The 25491-nt window shown below is 42.3% G+C and overlaps 1 protein-coding gene across 2 annotated transcripts; it reads left to right on the top strand.

Annotated features, from left to right (window-relative positions):
• The first annotated feature begins 328 nt into the window (after positions 1-328).
• rarab (retinoic acid receptor, alpha b) lies at positions 329-24036 on the top strand. Of its 2 annotated transcripts, XR_005706398.1 has the most exons (10): positions 329-1550; positions 15914-16068; positions 16640-16781; positions 17950-18110; positions 19690-19866; positions 19987-20191; positions 20507-20574; positions 21328-21418; positions 22188-22695; positions 22818-24036. XR_005706398.1 is itself a non-coding variant. In XM_040117399.1 (9 exons), exons 1-9 carry the CDS (start codon positions 1352-1354, stop codon positions 22448-22450), a joined length of 1461 nt encoding a protein of 486 aa, XP_039973333.1. In that variant the 5' UTR covers positions 329-1351; the 3' UTR covers positions 22451-24036. The 2 variants fall into 2 exon arrangements, 1 of the variants encoding a protein (XP_039973333.1); XM_040117399.1 differs by having other exon boundaries at positions 22188-24036.
• Positions 24037-25491: the final 1455 nt, after the last annotated feature.

Here is a 25491-nt window from a genome sequence, read left to right as displayed (position 1 = left end):
AATGTACAACACAGGTAAGTACCTGAGTACGTATACAAGTGTGTAATAGTACAGGAAATGTGTACTGCAGTACTACAGGGGTAGCCAGGCTGTAGAGGTCATGGTAGTAGTAGTAGTTAGTAATCGTGGCCATATTTCCACCAGGAGAAATAGCAGGAATACGAAGAGTAGCAGTTATTTCGGTTGTGCACAGTAGTCAGTTACATTTTGACAGGAAGCATTGTGGAGGCACGCGCAGGGCAGGTAGGTGGAGCTCGTGCGCAGCTGGTGTCACTCATCAAACTAGAGAGAGCGAGCGAGAGAGAGAGAGAGAGAGAGAGAGAGAGAGCGAGAGGGGCCGACGGGTACAGAGCGGAGGTTACCACAGGACACTGCCGCCAGTACCGCTGCTGGACCTCAACAATAGCAGCGAGAGGCACACGGACCAGAGCTCGGATATCTCCCGTCGCCGCCGCTTCGACCGTTGGATATCCCGCCTCTCGGACGTACAGCGGCAAGTTCACACTCATACATGACCGCATTAGTGAGTCAGGGCTGTGTTTTCTCCGCTGTGAGCGCCGGGACCCGGAGCGACCAGAGCGCCGCGTTTCCGCCGACTGCACCTTTTCACTTTTCGGTCTGAGCCACACTGGCTTACAGCATGGATGGATTTAAGGCAGACGGTACTGGCTGTGACATTAGAGAGACTGTCGGGGGACCCGGCTGTTCGCCCGGCTGGATACAGTGATTAGCGAGCGATGTGACAGTTACCCCACACGATACAGTTTAGCTACCGTAAAAATACAGCGGGGGGAAAAGCACCGGAAAAAAATCTGCTAGCGTTAACGACGCAGGAGCGGTGAAAACCGCAGGGACACGGACTGTACACGTCGAGGTCGTGGTGAACTACACGCCGCATGTGTGCTGGTACAGTAGTGTCGTTTTTTTTTGGGTTTTTTTTCCCGGTGGTCGCCGTCTTCTTAATCCGTCGTGTTACCAAGTAACGGGGGCTGCAGCTCGGCCAGCACTACGGTGAAGTTGGTGACACTTGTGGCGTTTGAACTGTAAAAAAAAGACGGGGACGAGCACAGCGTTTCCTTCGGTCGTCTGAACTCGTTCCGGCGGCGCAAAGTTTGACAGTCGACTGCCTGTGCCCCTCATAGGGCCGAAAGGTCACCAGGACAGGTCATCTCTTTTTCTCCGCGCCACCTCCTCCTCCCATCAGTCTGTTACGAAGATGTGACCCCCCCCCCCCCAACCCTTCATTTTTCTCCCCTCGCCGTTTAGGACACCTCCATATTTTTTTTTGTTGCTTCTTTTTCCCTCCATTTGGTACAAAGGGATCAGACGCGACCCCTCGTACACCCCTGGGATGTACGAAAGCGTGGACGTTGTGGGTTTCAGCCCCAGCCGCAGCAGCCCCAGCCCCGGCTCTTTTCTGAGCACGGACTACTACCACAGGACCCCGGGGCTCGGGCCGGAGAAGGTACTCCTGTCCGGTGTGGGAGGATTCCAGCGTCCGTTCGGAGGGTCCCTGGTGAGCGGCAGGCACTGGAGCGGATCCTGCCACTGTGAGTGCCAATGTAAAATGATTTGCCGTCTTGGACGGGCGACCGACATAACCGCAGGGCACACCAGGAGTAGACGGTGCAGATCATTTATCACTTATTGAAAACTGACGTGGAGATGCAGGGGTTTTGAACCCTTGCTCACGCGTTGGTAGTGTAGCCCGCTCGTCGTCATCCCGGGGCGATGAATGCATGAGGTGGTGCAAACTGGGACACACGCCAGCCCCCTTTTCTGGTGTCAGGTGCCCCACAGCCTCCGAGACGCGAAATGATCACACCACTGCTCTGTACACCATGTTGGGGCTTTGATTGTTGGGTCCTTAGATTTATGAGCTTGTTCTGCATTAGGTGCTGCTGGTGTCTACACCATTAAATCAAGCGGATGTTTTCCTTTTATCCCGGAAAATGGTTTCTGGGCACATGGACCTTATGATTGACTGCTCTGTCGGAGGGTTTGAACGATAATAATATGGGTATTCAAAGTTGGATATCAGGTTTCCTGCCAGTGGGCTTTATTCTGCACTGTGTACATGTAAGAACGCTGTTAGTTAGTCTCAGCACGTGACTGCTGTTCCTCTTTGCTGATGCAGTTTGTTTGTATTTGGCAGATCTTATCGTGATTTGGCATATTTAATCATTTTTGCGGTTTCTACCATGTTGTTAGCTGCCCAAGGGCCGATTGCCAGACCCGTTTTACGTGTGGCACATGCTGCTGGTTTGCATCCAGTTTTAGACGACCGACCTCTTCAGCAGTGTTATGATGACAGTCGAAGTCCTTTCGCATCAGGTCATAACTAAAGCTGTTTATCTTCGCTGTGTACTGTGCAGTTGGAGGGTTTGGTTTATGTTGTGAATGGAGCAACTCAAATGCCCTCAGGAGGTCAGCAGCTGCCTGCACTCATTTTCCAAATCTAGACGAATCTGAGCTCCAGCTCGCTGCTTCTCACGTCCCCGACAGAAACGACACGATTTTAATGTATGAATGGTTCAGAGCTGAAACATTTGCTCGACTAATAAATCAGTGGACAGTAAACTAATTGGCAGTTATTTTGATAAAAAAAAATGTTAAAAAGTCATTTTTCAAGCAACATTTCTAAACATCCGCTTGTTTTCAGCTTCCCAAACTGATGGGATTTTCTGCTCTTCTTTGTCTTATGTGACAGTAAAATGTTGATGATTATCTTTGGGTTTGGTGCTGCTTTGTTGGACAAAACAAGACATTTGAAGACATCACCCTGGACTTTAGCAAATTTTGAGTAGTATCTTTTCACTATTTTCTGACATTTTATAGACCAAACATTGAAACCTTTGGGTTGTTATTTACACTGACTGAGGAAGATGGTACACAGTCGCTTTTCTGCTGCACCAGCAGCCTTGGAACAGACCCTGGACACAACTGACAATGACTTCAACTTCTCCTCTAATAAAAGCGTTGAGGACAGAAAGAAAGATGATGTCTCCATTTTGAGCTTCGACTCCATCCTGCTGAGGATGTTTTTGTGATGAGTGAGTGAATTATTTCACCTCCATCAACTCTAGAAAGGCACAGCACGTCGTATCACTTTCTGTAAAAGTTCTGTCATAAACAGATTCTGCGACAGATTCTGCGATTGTAGGATCGAACCTTTAAGGAGGCTCAGCCCCTGATGAGAATGTGACGTGAAAACAGTCCCTTGCATTAGTGTTCAACTCCCTGCTAAACCACTCATTTTACTGGATAACAATTAGTACATTCATATTTCTCTCTTTCTCTCTCTCTCCATATATATAGTTATATATATACACACCACAAAATGTTCTTTAAGGAAAATGAAAAATGGAATATGCTGTTTGCAAACGTGTTCAACCCCATTCACTCTATTATTTCAGTGATTTTTAATGTGATTGTACTTTCTATTCATCAGAATCTTATCGGTTGTATGTTTGGGTTTGAACACAGCCTTTTTAGACAAACTGTAAAATTTCCATGATTATCTCATCTCTTCTTACAGTGACACTGACTCACAGTAACATTCCAGACTTATGTGCTACAACCTGTAACAGTGGGGAGGGGCGCTATTAATGGTGTGTTGACACCTGCTTAGTCAATATTCATTGCGTAGGCCACTGGCTTTTACAAAAATAGTATCACTCCAAAGTTCCAACACTCAATTAGTCAGACCACATTCAATTTCTGAATGATTTAATCACCTATGTGTAGCCACCACCTAAAGTATGTTTACAAGTTTCAGGGCTGAGAAGTCTCGGCCACAAATGTTTATAATGTTTTTTTGTTTTAACTAAATCTCAGCTCCCCTTTTAAAAGCATATGTGTACAGTTGATTTAAACAAAATAGATTAATGACATTCTTACTGCTCTCAGATTGTTGTTACTGAGTTCGTATTGAATATAAGCACTTAAATATGTGTGTGTGTGTGTGTGTGTGTGTGTGTGTGTGTGTGTGTGTGTGTGTGTGTGTGTGTGTGTGTAGGTGTGTGTGTGTGTATGTATATATATGTATGTATATATATATGTATGTATATATATATATATATATATATATATATATATCAAAATGTCAAGGCATGTCAAAAGCTCCAGAGGTTTAATTATTATGGTTATAAGCTTGATAGTAATTAAAGCCCCTTTGTGTGGATGTTTTAGGTGATTATAACGCCTTTTAGATTATCCTTATTGCGTAAGTAGAAAAGTGAGACAATAAGGGTGAAAATGTTTGCATTGCATGTGGCACTTTCGGTCCATTCAACTTATTTAATCGAATTTAATATCCTCTGCATAAGGTCCTTAAAGCAAGACTATGTGACCTTTCTGGCTCAGCAATGGCGAAAGCAGCCTCTCCAGCCACACGTGGTGGTTACGGTTATGCCAGTGCATTAGTGCCGTCAAAACTGGCCAGAAATGATGTTCGAAAATTCCTTCTAAAAAAAACACGTCAGTTCGAACCATTCGAGTATCTATTTTTGCAAATTATGTCCCAAAGAGGTCAAACCGAACTTGGTGCATATTTTCGATATGTGCCTTCAGGCTGCTAATGCTGGAACGGTAAACTAACTGTAGCTTACATAGCCTGCATAAAACTTTATCTCAAGGTTCCACAATTTTGCCACCCACTGACCAAATTCCAAGGTATTTCCAAACGGGGCTTTTGGGATTTCTCAGAGTGCAAATCACTCTCTCTGCAGCCGAGTTGGAGAATTATTCACTCGTTTCAGCTTGACCTACATTTCATTTTCAATCAACGAAAGTGACTTGTGACTCATGTCCGTCATGCAGTGCATCCAGGGCAGCAGCTCAGGCCCCGGCCCCGGCTTTTTTTTTTCACAATTGAATATTAATTTTCACAATTGGATGTCAGTATCGTTTTTACAATTCGCTTATATGATTGAATATAGAATATTCGTTGAAAGTCCTGTAGCACATTAAATTTTGTTGGGCTCTGAGTTCAAGCAATGAAGGGTACTGGAACTGGAGCTTTAGCTTTACGCTGACTGAGTGACTAGCAGCAGGGAAGGGCCTCCCTTTGCGAGGGGTGACAACTCAGATCACAGCAACAGGCAGTTAGTGAGTTACCCAACATGTGAATATGTCCCACTAACGCTACGATCCACATCATCTTCACACACCGCAGAAAAAACAGTGTAGTGGCTGCTTTGTACGTGGCTCAGCTCTGTTGCTAATGGACATAACAGTGTAAAAGTTCTCGCTGATGTGCGGTAATAATGTATGTAGCTCAGCTGATGACCAGCTAAGCTACGTACACAGCCTGAGGGCTGGTAGTGAGGAACTTAGCTCTGTCAATTAGGAGCCAGGTTACATATTGAAAAGCTAACAGGCGACCATATACAGTAATTGCATCTGGCAATAAATGCAGTTACTATCAGTGGTAACAATATGACAAAAATAAACCCGGCCAATGCTAGACTATGAGGTCGTTTATGTAACTCAGTGTTATGTATGCGTCTGCTGAATTAAACTAACAGTGGTTTACTATTTAGCATTCACCCTCCTAACATTAGGATATTGAATCGGGCCATAAACAGCAATGATAGAAAATTTTCAAACTATCACTTCAACACAGTAACCAATGCACAGCAGAAGCCAGGGTTAGAGGTTACGTTACTGGTCAGGTAAAGCAGATGCCCTCTCTGAGTCTGTTCAGAAACCCAGCTGTTCCATCAGCTCTTTCCATCGTGTTATGGTTGGACCAAGGGTTTTTCTTGTCTTGCTTTATTGTTCACTTTTGTTCACTTTTTATTTGTTCACTGTTTTTGCCCTGTGAACCATCTGCCAATCTCACTCTTTTCTTCTCACTTGTAACCCTCGGCATTCCAGTTGGTGGTAGCTCTTCCATTTTCCCCGACATGTTTGTTGTGGTCAGCTTCCTTTTCGTTCTTTTTATGCTTTATGGCAGTCGGCAGACTATGAGGTGTCTCAGTACTGCCCCTCACTCCTATGGAGTATGTCACTGGTGTCTTTGCTTTAACAGCAGAGCCTCTGTACATACCTTGCTGCTTGAGAACACAGATCTCACGGCATTTCTCAGATGGCGCATCGGGAAAACTGGTTGTACTAGACTATTATAGAAAAAGTAGGATTTAGTTGCCAAAATGAAAGCAAATGGGGTTGGTACATTATTTTTCAAGGATTCACTGGGCTAAAGACACGGTACGTCGTGGAGGTCACTGTGCTAGAGTGGTTATGTGTGGTATATGTATTTTTCAGGAACGATACCAATTGTTAGTAATCTTTTGTCCTTTATGAAACGTGTCCCTGAGCAATCACTTATCAGTTACTCATTTTTCTGCTAGTATGCTACACCCAAACATAATGAGTTCAGGCAATTTCAGTGGAGTAACTTTAGCCCACAAAAAAAAATTGAAACCGGTTATTGTTACCATAGAAATGATCCAATGATAGATTATAATGATGTATTGGTGTCAGCGATGCATCTCTGCATTCGTCTTTACCACATCTCCCCTACCAATACAGAGCACAGTGTTGACTGGCTATTTACATGTGATGTAGAGCCAATCCGATAATGCTGGGGGCGGGACATTGAGCCAGCCAACTAGCAGTAACCTTTCAGAGAGAGATGACTGCATCAGAGCCAAGGCAGCATATTTATTTAATCTTTAAACTTATTTATTTAATCGGCAACCAGATCAGACAAGATAACGATTCTGATAAACGGAAAAATTATGAATAGTGGATCCGATTATCGGCCAGGATGATAACTGTCCAACCCCTGACAAAACATTAAAACACAGGACCATCTTGCTATGAGTTTAGATGGCCACTCCCGTCCATTGTCACATGTTCGAGGCGCCAGCCTGACATTCGGACAGTAACCTAAGGGTGATGACATGGTGATGTCATTGTGACATGGCCCTTGCACAACCAAGTTTAAGTCATAAAGTGAGAGAGTGAAAAGTGGACTCTGGTCAGCTGGGGAGAAACAGAGGGACAGAGGGGCACTCTGTGTGTGTTTGTGTGTCTTAGTGTGTGACTGGAATGAAGAGCGTCAAACAGGTTGAAAGGTCAAAGGCTGTACACAGACGCATGCACGCACACGCATTCAGCCACTGCTCCGGCGACGTGGAAGCACTGGCTGCGGGATAGTGGTTCACTCTGTGTGTATGAGTGTGTTTGGGTGTGATCCAGAGAAATGACTCACTGACAATTGGGAAGTGACCTATATCTCTCCCACTCTTTATTTCTCCTTCTATCTGCCTCTTTCTTTCCTGTGTCAGCTGCCCAGTCATCACTTCTCCGCACTGAATGACCTCTCTTTCTGTCTATCGGAGACGCACACACACACACACACAGAGTGACGCACATACACATCCATTCACACTCACAGTTTGTCTGGGAATGTGAGGGTATACTGACCAAGTCTGACCTGAGTGTGAGTGTGTGAAAAAAGGAGGAGGTGGATGGTTGCGTGTCAGTGTTTGTAGCTAATAGATGTCTTTATTTCTGAGTGTGTCTGCGTGGGATCGCACTGCCATCAGATAAAAGCTAAGAAATTGCAATAAAATTTTAAATATGTATATTTTATGTTACTCAGAATCAGTGACTCCATTAAACAGTTTGTCTATCGATGAGTGCTTAAAGGTTATTTTTCATCTTTAAAATATCCTGCGCAATACACGTATCTTGGTCTCAGTTCTTTAATACATCAATTTAAGGCCCAGATTTGTTTGTGTTATCCATTTATTTTATAAATATCAGCCTATATATATATTGTCATCACATCAAAATCTGTTTCAGCCTCAAAAAACCAGAACTGGTCAGGCTCTAATTAGGGCTGCCAGGAACAAGTCTTTTCAGTATTGATCATACTGCTGATTATTTTCTCACTCAGTCAATTAACCGTTAGTTCTATGAAACATCAGAAAACTGTGAAAAACGCTGATCAAACAAAGTCCTAGAGCGCAGGGTGATGTCATCAAAGTTCCTGTTCCTGTACGGGATGTCGGAACAGGAAATTGAAAGTTTATAGGCCAAGGTAGAGTTTGGCGTTAAGACAAAAATTTAATGAAAGTTTTCCATACCGTTTATACAGTGCAAGGTATCTCTCTAACATCTCTGTGTGAGCAAATCCATCAGCAGTCACTGCGTTTTGGAAATAAAAAAAAATGTTGCATGAGTGTAATGAGTTGTCGCTGATATTTCGGGTCTTACTTAATTTGATGAGCTAAAAACAGACATTTTTATCTGATTATTTTATGTATAAATGATCTCTGAATTGGATTTCCACTATAATTTCCTCTATGTACACTGCTGGCCCGCCTATGCACCGAATATGCATGAAAGTTTCTGGGAGACATAAAGCCAACCGACCCAGTACAGGGGGCCCCTCCCCAATGGACAGATTATGTCAAACCAGTTAACATCTCTCTGACCAAGGGGGGCCCCCACGTCAGTCATGTCGGTGAATTGATTTGATTGGCGCAGCAGCTGTCCAACCAATCGTTATGCTGCTAACGTACGATATAATGTACGACACGAATATGCCTCTGGCGCTGCCCAAAAAAAAAAAAAAATTGAGAACACGAAGACAGAGATCAGAAGTCGGGATTCAGGTCTGTGTCATTCATTGCAAATGAAGGCATTGATACAGATATTCTTTAGCAATTCACAGGTGAATATTAGCCCATTCTGTTCAGACCCAAATAAGCAGCTGCTGACAGACGGCGAACCCTAAGATAACTTACGTTAGCTACTGGCATGCGTGGGGTCAGTCAGGGTAGCTAGTTCAACTGGCCTAGCTAGACATTCCAATCCCCATACAGTCCCCTAGAACAATAAATGGGTAAAGTGGATTCAGTTGTGTGTGTGTGTTGAAATGACAAGCCAGGGAGAGCTAAGAGGCTTTAATCATATGGAGAGTTTTGCCATCAACAGAAGCTACAAAACTATATGCTGATGTGCTGTTGCAGTTTGAAACAATCCTCTTACAGTATATATTCACCATATATACAGTATCTACCAAAACATTTTATATCATCCAAACAAATGAAAAAACAAAAAATCTGATTTAAAGCAGCATCCCACTCCTGACTCTGTTGTATAAAGAAGCATAAAAACTCCTCAGAGCAAGCAGTCAAATGTTAACATGTCATGATTTGTCCATTTAACTTAAAGGAAAAGTTGTGTAAATATGGCCAAATATATGAACCTGCAGTGCTAGTGCTTTTTTGATAGGAAGTGTCTGCCCGGTGCTGAGCAGCAGAATGGGATAAGATGAATGGGAGAGACGAGGTGAAATAAAAATTAAAATATGAAGGAAAGCAGAGATAATGTATATTAACGCTTGCCTGAGCTGGCGACAGCTGCAGGTGGATTCGAGACCGATTCTAAAGGAGTTGTGTCGCCCTCTGGTGGTGATTCGCTTCCAAAGCCTAGTGAGAGAATGATTGTAGTTGTCCAAAGTACATTTTGATATAATATACTGCTTTAATAATACTTTGTCTGAAAAATTACAGCAGTTCCATTCTACAAAATTCAATCTCCATTTATTGATTGTAATTATGTCTGGGTGGCATAAGAAAGACTTGAGTTTCTATCAGGGTTTATAGCAGTGCACTATGTTGTAAATTATAGCTTATAACCATATCTATGCAAAAATGCTTTTCTGGCACAGTTTATGTCCTCAATAATTGATGACAATTCCATCCATTTTTTATCTTTCAGCAGGAAAAATTAATGAATGGTTGTCCTCTGCTTTTAATTTGTTTTTTTAGTTTTTTTATGGCAATAACCTTGAAATACACAATAATACAATCCCACCCCATTCTCATAACTGTTTTGTGGATTTGGAGTTTTCATTTTTTCTTGTGTGTGTGTTTCTCTCCCTCTCTCTCTCTCTCTCTCTCTCTCTCTGTCTCAAACACACACACACAAACAGTTTTTAGAGGTGAATATTTCCACCATTTTTTTTATTTTTTTGACATAGAATTTACAAATTATGTTCTGGATTTAATTTTGTCACTCTGGATATCTGACGTTTGTCATCAGACAGTCGCAGTGATGTAACTTTTTGTGCAGCTCCTGCTCTGCCACTTGCTCAGCCGACAGCATTGTAGCTAATCTAGTATCAAACTGGAATCTGTTTTTATTTTTTGTTCTTGTTTGGCTACATGTTTCTCATATACTGTATTTGGGTATTTACAGGATATTGCCATGGGAACTTGAGAGCCCATTAAGCGTAATTAAATCCCTCCAGTCATTCTGGCAGTTCCACTTAAAGGACATTGGAAACCTATTTTCTATATATATATATACTTATATATAATTTATAGTTTTAGTTCATAGTTCTCGTCCCCAGGCAAAGTAAGGCGCGCCCCCAAAGAAGATCTTGCCTAGAGCCGGCCCTGACAATATACATAATCCATCATGACATATGTTAATATTGGTATTCTGATATAAAATTACATGTACTGTGATAAAGGACTTTATCCATATTAACCACCCCTAGGTGCAGGTGGATGTGTAAAAGCTGTTTGTCCCCAGAATTGTCTATTAAAATTCCTGTTGAATTCCTGTTATTTCTACACCTTGCTAACTGCAGGGAGAAGGCCAGTCTCTAAGCTGATAGAGCATGCTCTCTACTCAGGAACTGCTAGTTGGCATAAAGACAGGGCCGCCTGGGGAGGCCATTTAATGTATTTTATACCAGAGCTGGTAAATATCTTAGTCAATTTAATACAGCTGAGTTCACACAAAACTGTCCTCGTTTCCATGTTTTTTCTGTTTCTGTTGTCAGACAATGGAACAAGTATGAAACAGTGACTGAAACGTGGCCCATTAAGACGACATGTTAAACAACAGCTGCTGCTCTGCTGCTAAAATCCTGGTTTTATAACCATGACGTCGTCTGACAGAATCACCAGACACACGAGTTAAAGACAACGGCTGCGCTGTGATTTCAGCTTTATTTACCTGAAATATGATCAGTCAGAGAGAAAGTTAGAAGCTCGTTCAGGTCTGTGTCAGCTGCCGTGTGGTCAGTTGAATGTGACCTTCGAGACGTGTGTCTGCAGAGGGAAAGCCTGACCTCACTGTCATGGGCCAACACTGGTGACCCTTTTCTACGGAAAGTAGCTAAGCTTTGTCCAAAAGTCCCCAGATTTGTCGCTAGGTGCGGAAAAATTGGTTAATCTTGCAAAAAAGATGCAACGTTGGCATCCGCTGGTCCCACTGTTTGCGGTCCAGCCAAAAAAGGAAAAGAGCCCGAAAGAAAAGTTTGCGCATCCTGCATGGTCAGTATTTAGTAACACCCCTTTTGGCAAGTAGCATAACTCGTAAATGCTTTTGTAGCCGCTAAGAGGCCTTCAGTTCTTGGGGATTCTGACCCATTCCTCCTGCAAAAGGCTTCTAGTTCTGTGGGATTCTTTGGCTGTCTTGCATGTTCTGCTGTTTTGACGGTCTCTCCACAGATTTTCAAGGATGTTTAGGTCGGGAGACTGTGAGGGCCATGGCGAAACCTTCAGTTTGCGCCTCTTGAGGTAGTCCACTGTGGATTTTGAGTTGTGTTTACGATCATTATCCAGTTGTAGAAGTCATCCCGTTTGCTCCCAGAATTTGTTGGTGTTTAATTGAATCCATTCTTTCCTCTACCAGTGAAATGATCCCCGTGCCACTGGCTGCAACACAAGCCCAAAGCAAAACAGCTGGAGAGGTGTTCCTTTCATGAAATTCTGCACCTTTTTTCTCCAAACATACTTTTGCTCATTGTGGACAAAAGGTTCTATTTTAATTTCATCAGTCCACAGGACTTGTTTCCAAAATGCTTCAGGCTTGTTTAGCTGTTTCTTTGCAAACTTCTGATGCTGAATTTTGTGGTGAGGACGCAGGAAAGATTTTCTTCTGATGACTCTTCCATGAGGTTCATATTTGTGCAGGTGTCCCTGCCCAGTAGAACAGTGCACCACCACTCCAGAGGCTGATCAATCTCCCTGAAGGTCTCTTTCAGTCAAACAGGGGTTTTGTTTTGCCTTTCTAGCAATCCTAGCAGCAGTTCTTTCTGAAACTTTTCTTGGTCTTCCAGACCTCAACTCGACCTCTACTGTTCCTGTTAACTGCCATTTCTTAAATACATTATAAACTGATGAAACGGCTACCTGGCAACCCTTTGCTATCTTCTTATAGCCTTCTTCTGCTTTGTGTGCATCAGTTATTTTACTTTTCAGAGCGCTGGGCAGCTGCTTAGAGAAGCCCGTGGCTGCTGATTGTTGGGAAAAGGTTTGAGGACTAAAGAGTATTTATAAAGCCTTTCCTAATGATGACTGTGAACGAGCCATAGCCCTAACAAGCTAATTAAGGCCTGAGACCTTGGTAAAAGTTATCTGAGAGCTCAAACTCTTTGGGTGCCCAGACTTTTGAATGGTTCTCCTTTCCTTTTTTCAATCTAAAATTGAACAAAAACAAAAATAATTAAGAAATGCTAAACTGCTAAACACAAAATACAGCTGAGGCTGTATGCCATTAGTTTTGCAATTTGTTTGTTATAAACCAAGCTATTGGACAAATTAAAATATTCACTGACTGGTGGCGCTATATTAAAAGTCAGGGGATCACCAAGGCATTTGGATACATCATCTTGGGACCATGACTATCTGTACAAAACTGTGTGACAATCCATCCAGTAGATGTTGAGATATTTTGTAGCATAAATGTAAACTTTTAAGGTTCAAAGTCTTTATTTGTCAAATGCACATCAATTATAGGTGTGGCAGTCACTGCCGGCAGTGAAACGCTTGGTCTTCAAGCTCTCCCAAAGGTGCAAATGATTAAAAAAGTAATATCTAAGGACATAATTAAATATTTACAAAATAGCTAAAACAATATAATATGAAATATTAAAGTAGATAAAATAGTGTGTAAATGTGAACAGTTTGATAAAATACAGGGTGTAACTTTGACCTGCTGTTGGCACTTGAGGAAAAGTCAACAGATCACCAGAGTTATTAGGATTCATCCTCTGGTTGACTGTTAAACAGTGGTCAGATGTGGTGAATGCTACTCTAAAGAAGGATTTAATGAGGTCAATTTATTTACTTTAACTGCATTGTATGGTTTTATGAACTGTGGACACTACTACAGTTACTGAAAATCTGTAAGAGCTACAGATGAATCACATGAATGTCAAGACTTTTTTTAAAAAAATACTGTCATTGCACCAAAAAATTATAGTTTGTATCTAAAATTGAGTTTTCTAAAAAAACAATATTTGGTCATTTGACTGTGTGTGGATGTAAAAATATTGGGTCACTTCATAGTGTGTGCTGATGAGATGTAACTATAACGATATAAACGCTGCTATCTTTATCTGATTCAAGATGGAGGATTTCCCCCTCCTAACACGTTTAAGGATGAGTCACCAATAGTCCTCTCTGTTAAAATGCCCCTCATCTCAATAGTAAGAAGTAAGTCTTTCTCCGAATCCAAACCCAACAGTTACATACACTGCATTTTGTTTGAATGTGTTGCCGCCTGCGTCGTGTCCTGCACACTAAAGCAGAAGTGGGAAGCAGTAGGAAGAGAAGAACAAACACACAGGGGAAAACAAAGTAACAGACTCTTGGAAATACGAGGTGGTCGAAGGGGAAAAGAACTGGGAAGTGTAGAAGAGGTCAGACAGTACTTGGTACTGTTGGCTAGTGTGTCAGTGAGAAGACAGCAAAGGCAAATAGAGGAGAGATGAAGAGGGGGAAAGATGGAAAGATGGAGGGATGGTATGATGGCTGAGGAGGAGGATCTCTTCATATCTCTCTCCCTCTCTATGTAAACAGAGCAGACCAGTAGAAGGGAGTTGAATCTCCTCCACAGAAAAATGTCTGGTATGGCTAGTTAAGCAGAGGGAGTGGAGAAGTGTGTGTGTGTGTGTGTGTGTGTGTGTGTGTGTGTGTGTGTGTGTGTGTGTGTGTGTGTGTGTGTGTGTGTGTGTGTGTGGTTAGAGGTTAGAGGGTAGAGGGTAGAGGAGGCAGGATGACAGAGGGAGTAGTGGAGGAGTTGTGGGATGATCCTAGTTTCTTAATCTGAAGGATCTGGATCACAGTCTGTCTTTGCCGGGTCTCTGAACAAAAATAAAACAACCACGCTGACAGAATGAGCCTGGATCCAGAATTGGGAGTGGGATGTGATGGTTTAGCTACTGCACAGCTACCGATGAGTAGCAGGTTAGATCAGATGGGACTGGATTGTAGTTGGCTATCGCTTAGGTTGATGAGAGAAACAATTACACAATGACATTTTTAAGAAACCTACCTAAACACTAACCACTGTCGTTAATTTTATCGTCAATGAAGTCAAATTCCCGGTTTTTGACGCCATTGCTAAGCTTGTGAGGAATTTCAGGATAGCACACAAGGGCCGTCTCCTAAAAGTCGATGAGTTGACGCATCAGTTGAGAAGACCCCGATTGAGCTCGCGTTTTGTGAGTCAACTCGCTGCCCTTTTTAAAAAAATACTGCCTCACAATACTCAGAGCAATTCAGGAGCAACAGTGCGGCAGGCTGTGAACTTAAAGAACTGAGTCTTGTTTGAAAATAACTGAACCACAAAACTAACTGTGATGGAAGTAGAGACGGGTGATGGATATGGAGGTCAGCACAGATCGACTTGTTTCTGCTGACCGCTCTGATACTCTCGGCTCCAGTGTCCGGTTGACACTGCTGTTGGCAGCCTGGCAAGAGAACGCTCCGCAGTGCAGTAGGATTTCATAACCAACCAAGAAGCCGAGTTTCACCTTCTCTGACTGTGTGGAAATCTGACGTTTTAGGTTCCCAGATGATGAACAAAAATATAAAACTGGGGGTTTTTAGGTAAAATATTACAGAGAGTATTGATTACACATTGGTATACTTTGGAGCTGACTATTTCCGTTAAACTGATACCACAAGTTTGTGTGTGCCAGATATACTATAAATAGCAAAAATATAATATCTGCTCTAAAATCTATAGTGGCCCATACGCTGAGCAAAATAATCATACATTATCCAATGCTGTTTCTTTTCTAGCGACCTCCTCCAGAAGTCAGTAACTCTCTTTTTGAACACATAGTGGATATCTACCCATCCCCCAAATGTTACTATAAACCAACATGTTGTCATGTTGAATTTTATACCTAGATTTTAAGAAATGGGTTGAGATTTTGGGAAACTCGCGTATTCGGTTTCCGGTCGAGCCTGGCCAAAAAGTAGTCCTGCACATAACCCACTGTGAAACCCCAATGTGTTACTTTTACACTTTGTTTTTTGTGAAGATTAAACAAGGAGATAGAACATGTTAGTTAGCTGGGTCAATTCTGTTAAATTGCACTGGATTTGCTAATGGTGCATGTTCTCCAGAGTCATTGTTTTACCCTCTTTCATGTCTCACTGTATCGCTTAAATGAATAACATCAGACCAGACACTATCTATGCAAAGCTGCATCCTTAATCATACAGCCTCCATTTTGGTCTTGACTGAAACTAGCTTAAAATGTCACATTTTTCTCAACTAATCTTCTGGTGACTACAAAAAGACTAAAATATCAATTTTTTGTAATCAGCTGAAACTACACTCAATTGTTGTTTTCTTAATAGTCTCCTTTGGGAACTGGCGAAAACTTTTATTTTGCTGCCCATATTTACAAAGTTGCTAAATGTTAGTGTTGATGTAGGCATGTATCACTGATAGCTAGCTCACCTGCATCCATGCACCTTGAGCCAACTCTTCTCCAGTCTTGTACCGTCACCATTTGGTAGGACACCAAAAGAAGGGCGTACTGTTATTTCCAATAAAGAAATACAATTCCATTTTTTTCCAAATCGTTATACAACTCAAGTCTCTCTATTTTCCCTCCCGTCTCCTCGTGCAGCTATAGAGACTGAGAGCACGAGTTCAGGCGAGGACCTGCTCGTCCCCAGCCCCCCCTCACCTCCACCTCCACCCCGCATCTACAAGCCCTGCTTTGTTTGTCAGGACAAATCTTCAGGATACCACTATGGAGTCAGCGCTTGCGAGGGCTGCAAGGTAGGCGGCTAAACACATGCATTAGCTACGTACAACGTACACACACTACAACACTCATTCTGGATAACTGGGCCGTCCATGTACATGAATAGATGCAGGCTCCAGCCAGAAAGCCTGAATGAGAATAATTGAAAAGAGTATGAGACTGTCGAGTATTTGCTTAATGTGTCAGCACACCTGCCCAAGGATCTGTAAGCCTCTATGCTTCATCTAATTCTACACACATACACACACACACACACACACACACACACACAAAGAATCTGCATGCACTTAGTATCTGCTTTTGGGTTTTTGTGTGTTTGTAGTCAAGTTTATGTCCTGCTAGACCAGGTACTGACCTGCTAACTAGCTGTCCAACAAAACAAAAGAAGTCACTCTTTGATCAAACAAAGAATTATACTTATATAATTATGTTTGTTTGTAGTAGTGATGATAGTTGTGGATAGTGCACTTTTGGCTGTTTTCATTGCAGGTTCAAAAACAGCACTTGCACATGTCCACAACGCTGTGTTATATCCTGTTCCCCTCCTCCTGCATTTCATTCATTTCCTCCATTTCTTTATGTCAGGGTTTCTTTCGGAGGAGCATCCAGAAGAACATGGTGTACACATGCCACCGAGACAAAGTCTGTGTCATAAACAAGGTGACGAGGAACCGGTGTCAGTCCTGTCGACTGCAGAAATGCCTCGATGTTGGCATGTCCAAGGAATGTGAGTACAGTAAATAGATGCGGTTCCATTCTCTCTGTGTGGAGAAAAGTGTGGAAAAGGATGAACTTATAAAACAGTCGGAAGCCACTTTACTGCGAAGCTTAATTGATTGCTTTGTAGTCACACAATCATAGAACAGAGCACTAAAAGTGATTTCTATGCTTCAGGCAGGGAAAGCTCTACAGTTCAAGCTCAGTGCTCTCTCCAGGCAGCACAGTGATTTGTTATAACCTTGATGTTTGTCTTCCCCTGGTGGCCTTTCATGGGTAATGCAAAACCACCAGCATTGACTTAAAATGACCAGCCTCCTGCATCACTCTCAGCCGTTCATTTTCAAATCTTAAAGGTTTTCCTCAGATTCATGACTGTAAAGTTAGCCTACGTGGTACAAAAGCATGGTCAAAAATTGATTGATGCACCATAGCCAGAAATATCTTACACTGTAGCCCATGGTATGTGTCAAGCTCCAAAAATGCTGCATTTCTCATAAAGCATAATGTGACCATAACTCCATTAGAAGCCCCCCTGCCTGGTAAATGCCAATGTTTATAATGCAGGCTTTCGGTTATAAATGTATAATCCCCAATCTGACAACAACCTGAAAAAAACGTATAAACCTGATAAGCACCTCCAGGTATTGTTTTCTATGTAAAATCCCACACCGGCAATGTGGTGATGCACATTAACTGTCCAGAAAAAGATCAATTCATCAAATACACTCCCGTGATTGACCCGTCAGCTACTGTACTCTGACGATTTCTACTGTCTGTGTGTTGTGTCTGTTGTGTGCTACAACTGTTGTTAAATAACAAGAATCGGTGTTGCGGTTTGACTGCCAGCCATCCTCAAGTGTAGTAGGGAGAAGGGCAGAGGTGGATGAGGAAGAAGAATAGCATATGTCTTAACAGATTCACTTAACATCTTGTTAAAGGCATATAGACAGACACCCTTTTCATCCCATTTGAGTTTCAGCCCTGATTACACAACTGCTTCCACAGGGGAGGAGTAAAGTTTAGTAAAGTTTCTTTAAGTGGTCATTTTAAACTTATGTCCAGAAAAGACTAGAAAGAGCAACTTCCTTGTCCTTGATTTAAGATCTTAAATGTTCAATGCGAATTGCTGCTTAAATTTCTAAGATAAATCTTCCTATCTTTACTTTCACCATCAGTGGTGCGAAATGATAGAACGAAGAAGAAGAAGGAGGAGAAGAGGCAGGTGGAGGCAGAGATCTACGTTCTGTCGGCAGACACAGAGCAGATGATTGAACGAGTTCGCCGGGCCCATCAGGACACATTTCCCTCCCTCTGTCAGCTGGGAAAATACACCACGGTACTCACGCAAACACACAGTCACCACAACATTTTGTTGACCCATGAATTAACCAAATGAATGAACCTTAAGTTAAATGCTTGTGGTGATTGTTAATTGTATTTGAATTAAAAATACAGATCAAAATACTCCAAATAACTCACAACTAAAACCAAATAGAACATACAGGTATACAGTGCATTCAGAAAGTATTCAGACCCCTTCACTTTTTTTCACATTTTATTTTGCAGCCCTACACTAAAATTGTTCCCTCATCAATCTACCCTCAGTACCCCATAATGACATAGCGAGAACAGAAATTCTGAAATTTTTGAAAATTCATTAAAAGGAAAACCTGAAATACTCATACCCTTGACTCAGTACCTAGTGAAGAACCTTTGGCAGAAGTTACAGCCTCAAGTCTTCTTGGGTGTGACGTGACAAGCTCTCTAAACCTGGATCAGGGGATTTTCAGCCCCTCTTCTCTGCAGATCCCCTCAAGCTCTGTCAGGCTGGATGGGGGCCGTCGGTGGACAGCCATTTTCAGGTCTCTCCAGAGTCGTTCAGTTGGGTTCAAGTCAGGGCTCTGGCTGGGCCCCTCAAGGACATTGACAGAGTTGTCCCCAAGCCACTCATGCGTTGTCTTGGCTGTGTTCAGGGTCATTGTCCTGCTGAGCGCTCTGGACCAGGATTTCATTAGAGATCTCTCTGTACTTTGCTCCGTTTTGCCTTACCTCAACCCTGACCAGTCTCCCTGTCCCTGCTGCTGAAAAACACCCCCACAGCATGATGCTGCTGCCCCCCTCAAAGCTTCACCGTTGGGATGGTACTGGGCAGGTGATGAGAGGTGCCTGGTTTGCTCCAGACATGATGCTTAGAACTGAGGCCAAACAGTTCCCTCTCGGTTTCCTCAGACCAGAGAATCTGGTTTCTCACAGTCTCAGACTCCTTTAGGTGCTTTTTTGCAAAATCCGAGCAGCTTTCATGTGTTTTTCACTGAAGAGAGGCTTCTGTCTGGCCACTCAGCCATAAAGACCAGATCGGTGGAATGTGCAGTGATTGTGGCCCTCTCAGAGTTTCTCCCATCCCTACACAGTTTCTCTAGAGCTAAGCCAGAGTGTCCATCAGGTTCTTGGTCACCTCTCTTACCAAGAGGTAAAAGAGGTGATTGCTCAGTTTGGCCAGGCGACCAGCTCTAGGAAGAGTCCTGGTTGTTCCATACTTCTTCCATTGAAGAATAATGGAGGCCAGTGTGCTCTTGGGAACATTCAATGCAGCAGAATGTTTCTATAGCCTTCCCCAAATCTGTACCTCGACACAATCCTGGGTCTGAGCTCAGCAGGCAGCTCCTTAGACCTCATGGTTTGGTTTTTGCTCTGATATGCATTGTCAGCCGTGGGACCTAATATAGACAAGTGTGTGCTTTTCCAAATCATTGGTATTGATTGTAGATTGATGAGGCTGCAACATGACAACGTGAAAAAGGTGAAGGGGTCTGAATACTTTCTTACCGTAGCTAATGCTATAAAGACGTTTTTTTCAACTTTCTTGAAAAATCTGTCTCTCTGCCTTCCATTCCTCACCTGACCCCGATCTACAGAGCAACAGCTCAGAGCACCGTGTCTCGCTGGATGTCAGTCTTTGGGACAAGTTCAGTGAACTGTCCACCAAATGCATCATTAAGACAGTGGAGTTCGCCAAGCAGCTGCCTGGCTTCACAACGCTAACCATCGCTGATCAGATCACCCTGCTCAAAGCTGCCTGTCTCGACATATTGGTGAGTTCAAGACATTCGTCAATCAGAATTTAACAGAGATACTGTGAAAAAGTTATATATAAAAGTATTTAACTTTAAATGTTCCCTTCGGTTTTTGGCCACTTCATACCCTTTCCTTAGATTCTAAGGATCTGCACTCGCTACACCCCGGACCAGGACACCATGACTTTCTCTGACGGTTTGACTCTGAACCGCACCCAGATGCACAACGCTGGGTTTGGACCTCTCACAGACCTCGTATTCTCCTTCGCCAACCAGCTGCTCCCGCTGGAGATGGATGATGCAGAGACGGGATTGCTCAGTGCCATCTGCCTGCTCTGTGGAGGTACTGCACTGGATCTCTCAGGAATATGAAATGAAATAATCCAAGAAAGAAAGTCATGAAAAAATGCAGAGTTGCTATAATATTAGCGCTGTGGTGGAAAAAATGTGTAACTGGCAACGTCCACAGCGTGTCTGCGCTCCCTCCTGGCTGCTGGAGACAATCCACTGCCATCTACCTGGCATGTATGCTGCATGCTTTTCCCTTTCCACCATCTTTACATGCCAAGTCTGTTTTTGGTGGACCAGTGTGAAATTCACTTGTGACTGTATATAATGTATGTGTATCATGATGTGCTTTTTCTGGGTGTGTGTGCAGATCGACAGGATCTGGAGGAACCAGAAAAGGTGGATGTTCTTCAGGAGCCAATGCTAGAAGCCTTGAAGGTTTGACATCACATTATTATTACAATACTATTTTGTTACTTGCAGTTTATTAACTTGTTGAGAAATATGCCTTTCTGTATAAGTACTTACACGGTAAAGTTGTGAATATAGTGAGCAACTGAAGGCTTTGGTTGATAAAATGATATTTTTTTCTTTTTTCCAACATAAAAAGATAAAAATCAACAATGTGTTAGTCCGTCTCTTAATAATTCTGACTGATTAATCCCCATTTCTGGCAGTAGGACAGTGTCTATGCGGAACTGAGTCATAATAAACCACAGTGTGTGTGTTCATGATGATGAAGGTGTCATGTCACCCAGTGCAACAGTGAGGCTCTCTGATGTGGATTAATAGTTCTTGGAAACAATGGAGTTCTATGGCACAGAGAGAATAAGATACATCAGGCTTTGATACACACACAACATTCAGTGTCGGTTTTGGTCTTTTCACTGGATTTGTTGGCAATAAGAAATATAGAATATCACCAGTTATATCCTTTAAATAATGGCAATAAAGGTATTCAAAATGCCGACCAGGTGTAGCAGAATTAGAAAAAAACTGAGAACATACACATTCATTTTCTAATGTAATGTTTGAAAGTTGGACATTGCAATAAATCTCTCAGATATTAATCCACCAAAGTAGAAAGGCATCCAAAACAGGAAATATTGTAATCACAGAGCACATAAGTATCTGCTTTGATTTTCATATAAATAAATGAAGACTTTCTTCCATGTCCTCGTGTGTGTGTAGATCTATGTGAGGAGGAGGAGGCCTGATAAACCCTGTATGTTCCCCAAAATACTGATGAAGATTACTGACCTCAGGAGCATCAGTGTGAAGGGTAAGACACACACACGCCCAGATGTAGATGCATGTGACAGCACAGATGTCATACACTTATGAAACAGTTTCATTAACTGCAGAGAGAAGAAGGTCTTTCATTGGAAGCAGCTTGATACTAAAGACAGACCTCGATTTGCAATTTCTCAGTTTTTAGTACATTATATTTTAGTAAGAGGCCTCCCTGTTTCCTGATCTGTTCCAACTCAACACTCCACTATGATGTCCTGATAAACTGAATATGATGTACTAAGACCATTATTACAGCCTGCTCTGAGTTTCTCGTGTCAACCAAAAATACTGTTTTCATTCACTAATCATTTCCAATCTCTTCTCAATGAAACATTTCCTGCAGGTTTTTCACAGCCTACCAGGAAAGCTAGGGATTATGCTTTTGGGTTAATTGAAGGCTTTTAACATGAAACATCTGTGCTGGAAGCGATTTGCTTCGTTGATGGTTGCTTAAGCAGATTCAACCCATTGTTCCTCAGTGTTATTTACTCTTCCTTATTTGTTTCTGTTGGCTACTGCTGACAATTATTACTGTTATCATGTTATCATTATTATTATTATTGTTATTATGTACGCACCAGATTTTTTCCTTCTTCTTCATGTCACAAAAATGGGAAGGAGGGAGGTTTTGAATACATTTCAGTGCAGCTTGAATAATAAATTGTAGAATATTTACTTTGAGGAAGTGGCAGTTTCAGTCAATGAGGGAAGGTCCCTACATAATGACTCATTCTGTCATCCTGAACTTTCTCTTACAGGAGCAGAGCGAGTGATCACACTGAAAATGGAGATACCCGGCTCCATGCCTCCTCTCATCCAGGAGATGCTGGAGAACTCTGAGGGTCTGGAGGGGCACGGAGCCGGGGGGGAGAAAGGAGGAGGAAAAGGTAGAGGAGGAGGCAGAGAAGAGGATGCAACAGACATCGGGAGCTGCCATCCAAGTCCATCGCCCAAATCATTCCCCTCTCCCAGCCTAAGCCCCATACCCCGCAGCCCCTCTTCCCCCTCCCCCTCGACCTGAAGTTCAACACTCAGCACCTGTGCTCCACACAGCGCCCCCCGGGGGGGCACGGTGTGATACTGCAAGAAAACCATCCACATGGCAGACACACAGAGAAGGAAGGCAGAAAAAAACTGCACCTAATAGCTGAAAATCTGGAGGACAAAAAGGTCTCAGTGTCTGAACCCATAAACTCTCCTGGTTACTGGTTAGAATGGGAGGGAGGCTGAATATCTTTATACAAATGTTGCATTGAATGAAAGCAGGTAAACTATGACATTAGGGCTGATTTGTGTTCAGACATTAGTTTCATACATACAGTGCAAAAAATGTGATTTCACTTTTTTAAAAATCTTTTTATAATGCCTAAAATGTTAATTATTTGCAGACTGTGTGAACCTAAATGAAGGATTATCTATCGACTCTAGACAACTATGGACAGACCGATGAAGAGGATTCGTCTGCAATCATACACTTCCTCTCTAATGAAAAGTCATGTATAATATGCAGAATCTATATAAGAGTAAAGCTCCTCCAAAGGCATGAGCGAGACACGGTGGCAGTTTTCAAAAGCCTTCAGTTTGACGTTGAAACCGTCATCAGGAGCAGGCATAGGAGCCAAGGTAACAACAGCAGATAAGTACCCGCCATGCGGGCTGATTGCTCGGGTACATCCGTTCGTAGGCTGAAAGCTCAAAAAAAATGCCACCGTGCCTCCGTCAGGCCTTTGGAGGAACTTAACTCTACATGTGTTGAGTAATAGTGGATCTCCTGGTATATGCAGAATCATTATGTATCATATATTGTATATAAAAAAGGCTGCAAAAGAAGTTGTGGGACTGAGATGGACTGATACAAGAAGCTATTTTCCTAAATGTACATTTATTTCCCCGATTCAGCCGTAAAGACTTCTTCCCTCATCGTCTTTTCACCATCACCAAAACCCCCCGAATTACCCCCACTCTTCTCCTTTCCTTCTCCTCACAGACACATCAGGGAAAAGTAGTAATCCTTGACTTAAATTCCCTTCTCTCAAATCAGAAGTGTAAACAAGAACTACAGACTTTCTACCACTTCAGGCAAATGGTTTTCTCTGTGTTTTACCTTTCACCATCATCTGTAGTTAAGGATGTACTTGGGGTTATTTTCAGATGCAGCTCCTGCAGCTCAAATTACGTCAACAAACTGTGAAACATAAGAAATTTTCATTTGAAAATACAATGTCTGCCTGTTGGTGGAGACATTCCGACCAAAGCAAACTGTGATACCTGAAATGCAAACGCCCTTCACAAGAGTGCTCCCGTCTGTTAACAAACCCCCACTGTGGCACGAGCAGAGTAATAGTTTAACGAAGGTCATACGGAATTCTCATCTTCACTGATGACAGTTGCTGCCAAAACATGTATCTAAATGTACAAATTGTATTTTGTTTTTACAGTCTGCACAATTTACTGTTATAGTATGCTTACACAGTGCCACTGCCTACTGTCAGGTACAAATCTTGTAACTCCAGTTTCAGGCCTCTTTAATTTATGGTGAGGTAGAACTCATTGCAAAGTATAAAAATGCAGGGAGTTAAATAAAGGTGTTTGATTTTCTTCTAATATCCCGAAAGATGTGTGCTCTCTGGTAAAACATGGTGCCCACTTTTTAAAAGTGCTATCTATTTTAATATTCACGTTATCTTACACGAGTCACGGTGAAACTCGCATAAGAAAACTCTGTTTCGACATCGGAGAGCCATACGTACGCGGGTTACTAATCCCGAATCCTGCGTCAGCGTTGTGTCTGCTTTGTACATGCGTGTAGAATGCAAGGTCGGTCGATATTTCTTGAAGCATCGGGAATGAATACATGTATAAAATGCCAGTGGTTGTAAGAAAGGTACTCTTAACGGGATGCCTGTGTTACTCTGCCTGCTGGGTGTGAATGGAAAGAAAGTATTTTTTTTCTTTTTTGCTGATATATTACTCATATCACCTTCATAACTTTTTTTTTTTTTTTTTAATTTGTATAGTAATGGCAGTAAAATAAGAAAAACAAATATATACCCACACACTCATATATGGCACGAAGATAGCTACCCAAATACTGTATATACATTCAGTAAATAGACACTGTATTTAATGTATATATACAGACATACTTATAGTCAGAATATTAAGAAAAAGAAAGAAAAAATAAAATAATCAAGAAATAAATAGATAAGATAGATCGATAGATAATTAAGGAAAAGAGTTTTTTAAGAAACATGGAAATCAACTTGATAGGATGAGATGGAGATATGTTGCTCTGAGCTTGTGTGTGTTATAGCCCAGTTAGCAAACAGTTGGCCTATTTACACATCCGTCAAACACACACCGAGCAGCATGAGTACGGCATTCATCTGAGCTGGTTCTTCTGGCCACCTGATGACTGTAAGTTCCCACCAGCTTCTGAGGAAAGTATTTCTGGTTTTTTAGCAGCTAATCGCCAACTTGGTCCATCTGTTGTTTGGGCTGGGCAGATAGTGTACAGTGCAGTGGATTTATCCTAGGTTTCTTTTTTAGCCAAAAACGGTTGCCTTCCGTGGCCAAAAACGACACAATGAGAGCGGTGAGACTGAACCAAAGAGTAAGGTTACGCCCCAGAAAACCCAGATGATGGGCTGAAGTGTGCTATAAAGCTTAGTAGAGCTGAGGGACCCTGCAGTGTTGGCTAATAATTCACATAATAACAAAGACACCATTCACATCAATGTAGTCCTAGCCTATGACTGGACTGCTTATGGTCAATGTGCAAAATTCAGGACGTAATTGAAAGCTGTTGTGGAACCACTATTAACAGCTACTTTAAATGGAAAGTAACTAAAGCCTGCTGAAAGACGCTAGATGTTGCTAGATGATGTAATACACTAATCACTAATTAACATATTCATGATGTCAGCGCGTTGGGTCAGCTGGTTTCAGCCCTTTATCCGTTTGCTTCTCTCCTGCTCTCCGTGCTCACATATACAGTAGTTTAATGCAGCTGAATTCCCAACAAAGCTGTTCTCATCTACATGGTTTTTTTCTGTTTCTGTT

This window comes from Xiphias gladius, chromosome 3 (assembly GCF_016859285.1).
Source record: "Xiphias gladius isolate SHS-SW01 ecotype Sanya breed wild chromosome 3, ASM1685928v1, whole genome shotgun sequence".
Classification (NCBI taxonomy): domain Eukaryota; kingdom Metazoa; phylum Chordata; class Actinopteri; order Istiophoriformes; family Xiphiidae; genus Xiphias; species Xiphias gladius.
The sequence above is the reverse complement of the archived record's forward strand: the minus strand, read 5'-3'. Positions and strand labels throughout refer to the sequence as shown.

Bases quoted from the DNA above. Each gene is read 5' to 3' on its own strand.
- rarab (XM_040117399.1), top strand. From the start codon at position 1,352: ATGTACGAAAGCGTGGACGTTGTGGGTTTCAGCCCCAGCCGCAGCAGC. The intron at 16,782-17,949 runs GTGAGTACAGTA...TTTCACCATCAG, and splicing joins TGTTGGCATGTCCAAGGAAT to TGGTGCGAAATGATAGAACG. The intron at 21,419-22,187 runs GTAAGACACACA...TTTCTCTTACAG, and splicing joins CAGGAGCATCAGTGTGAAGG to GAGCAGAGCGAGTGATCACA.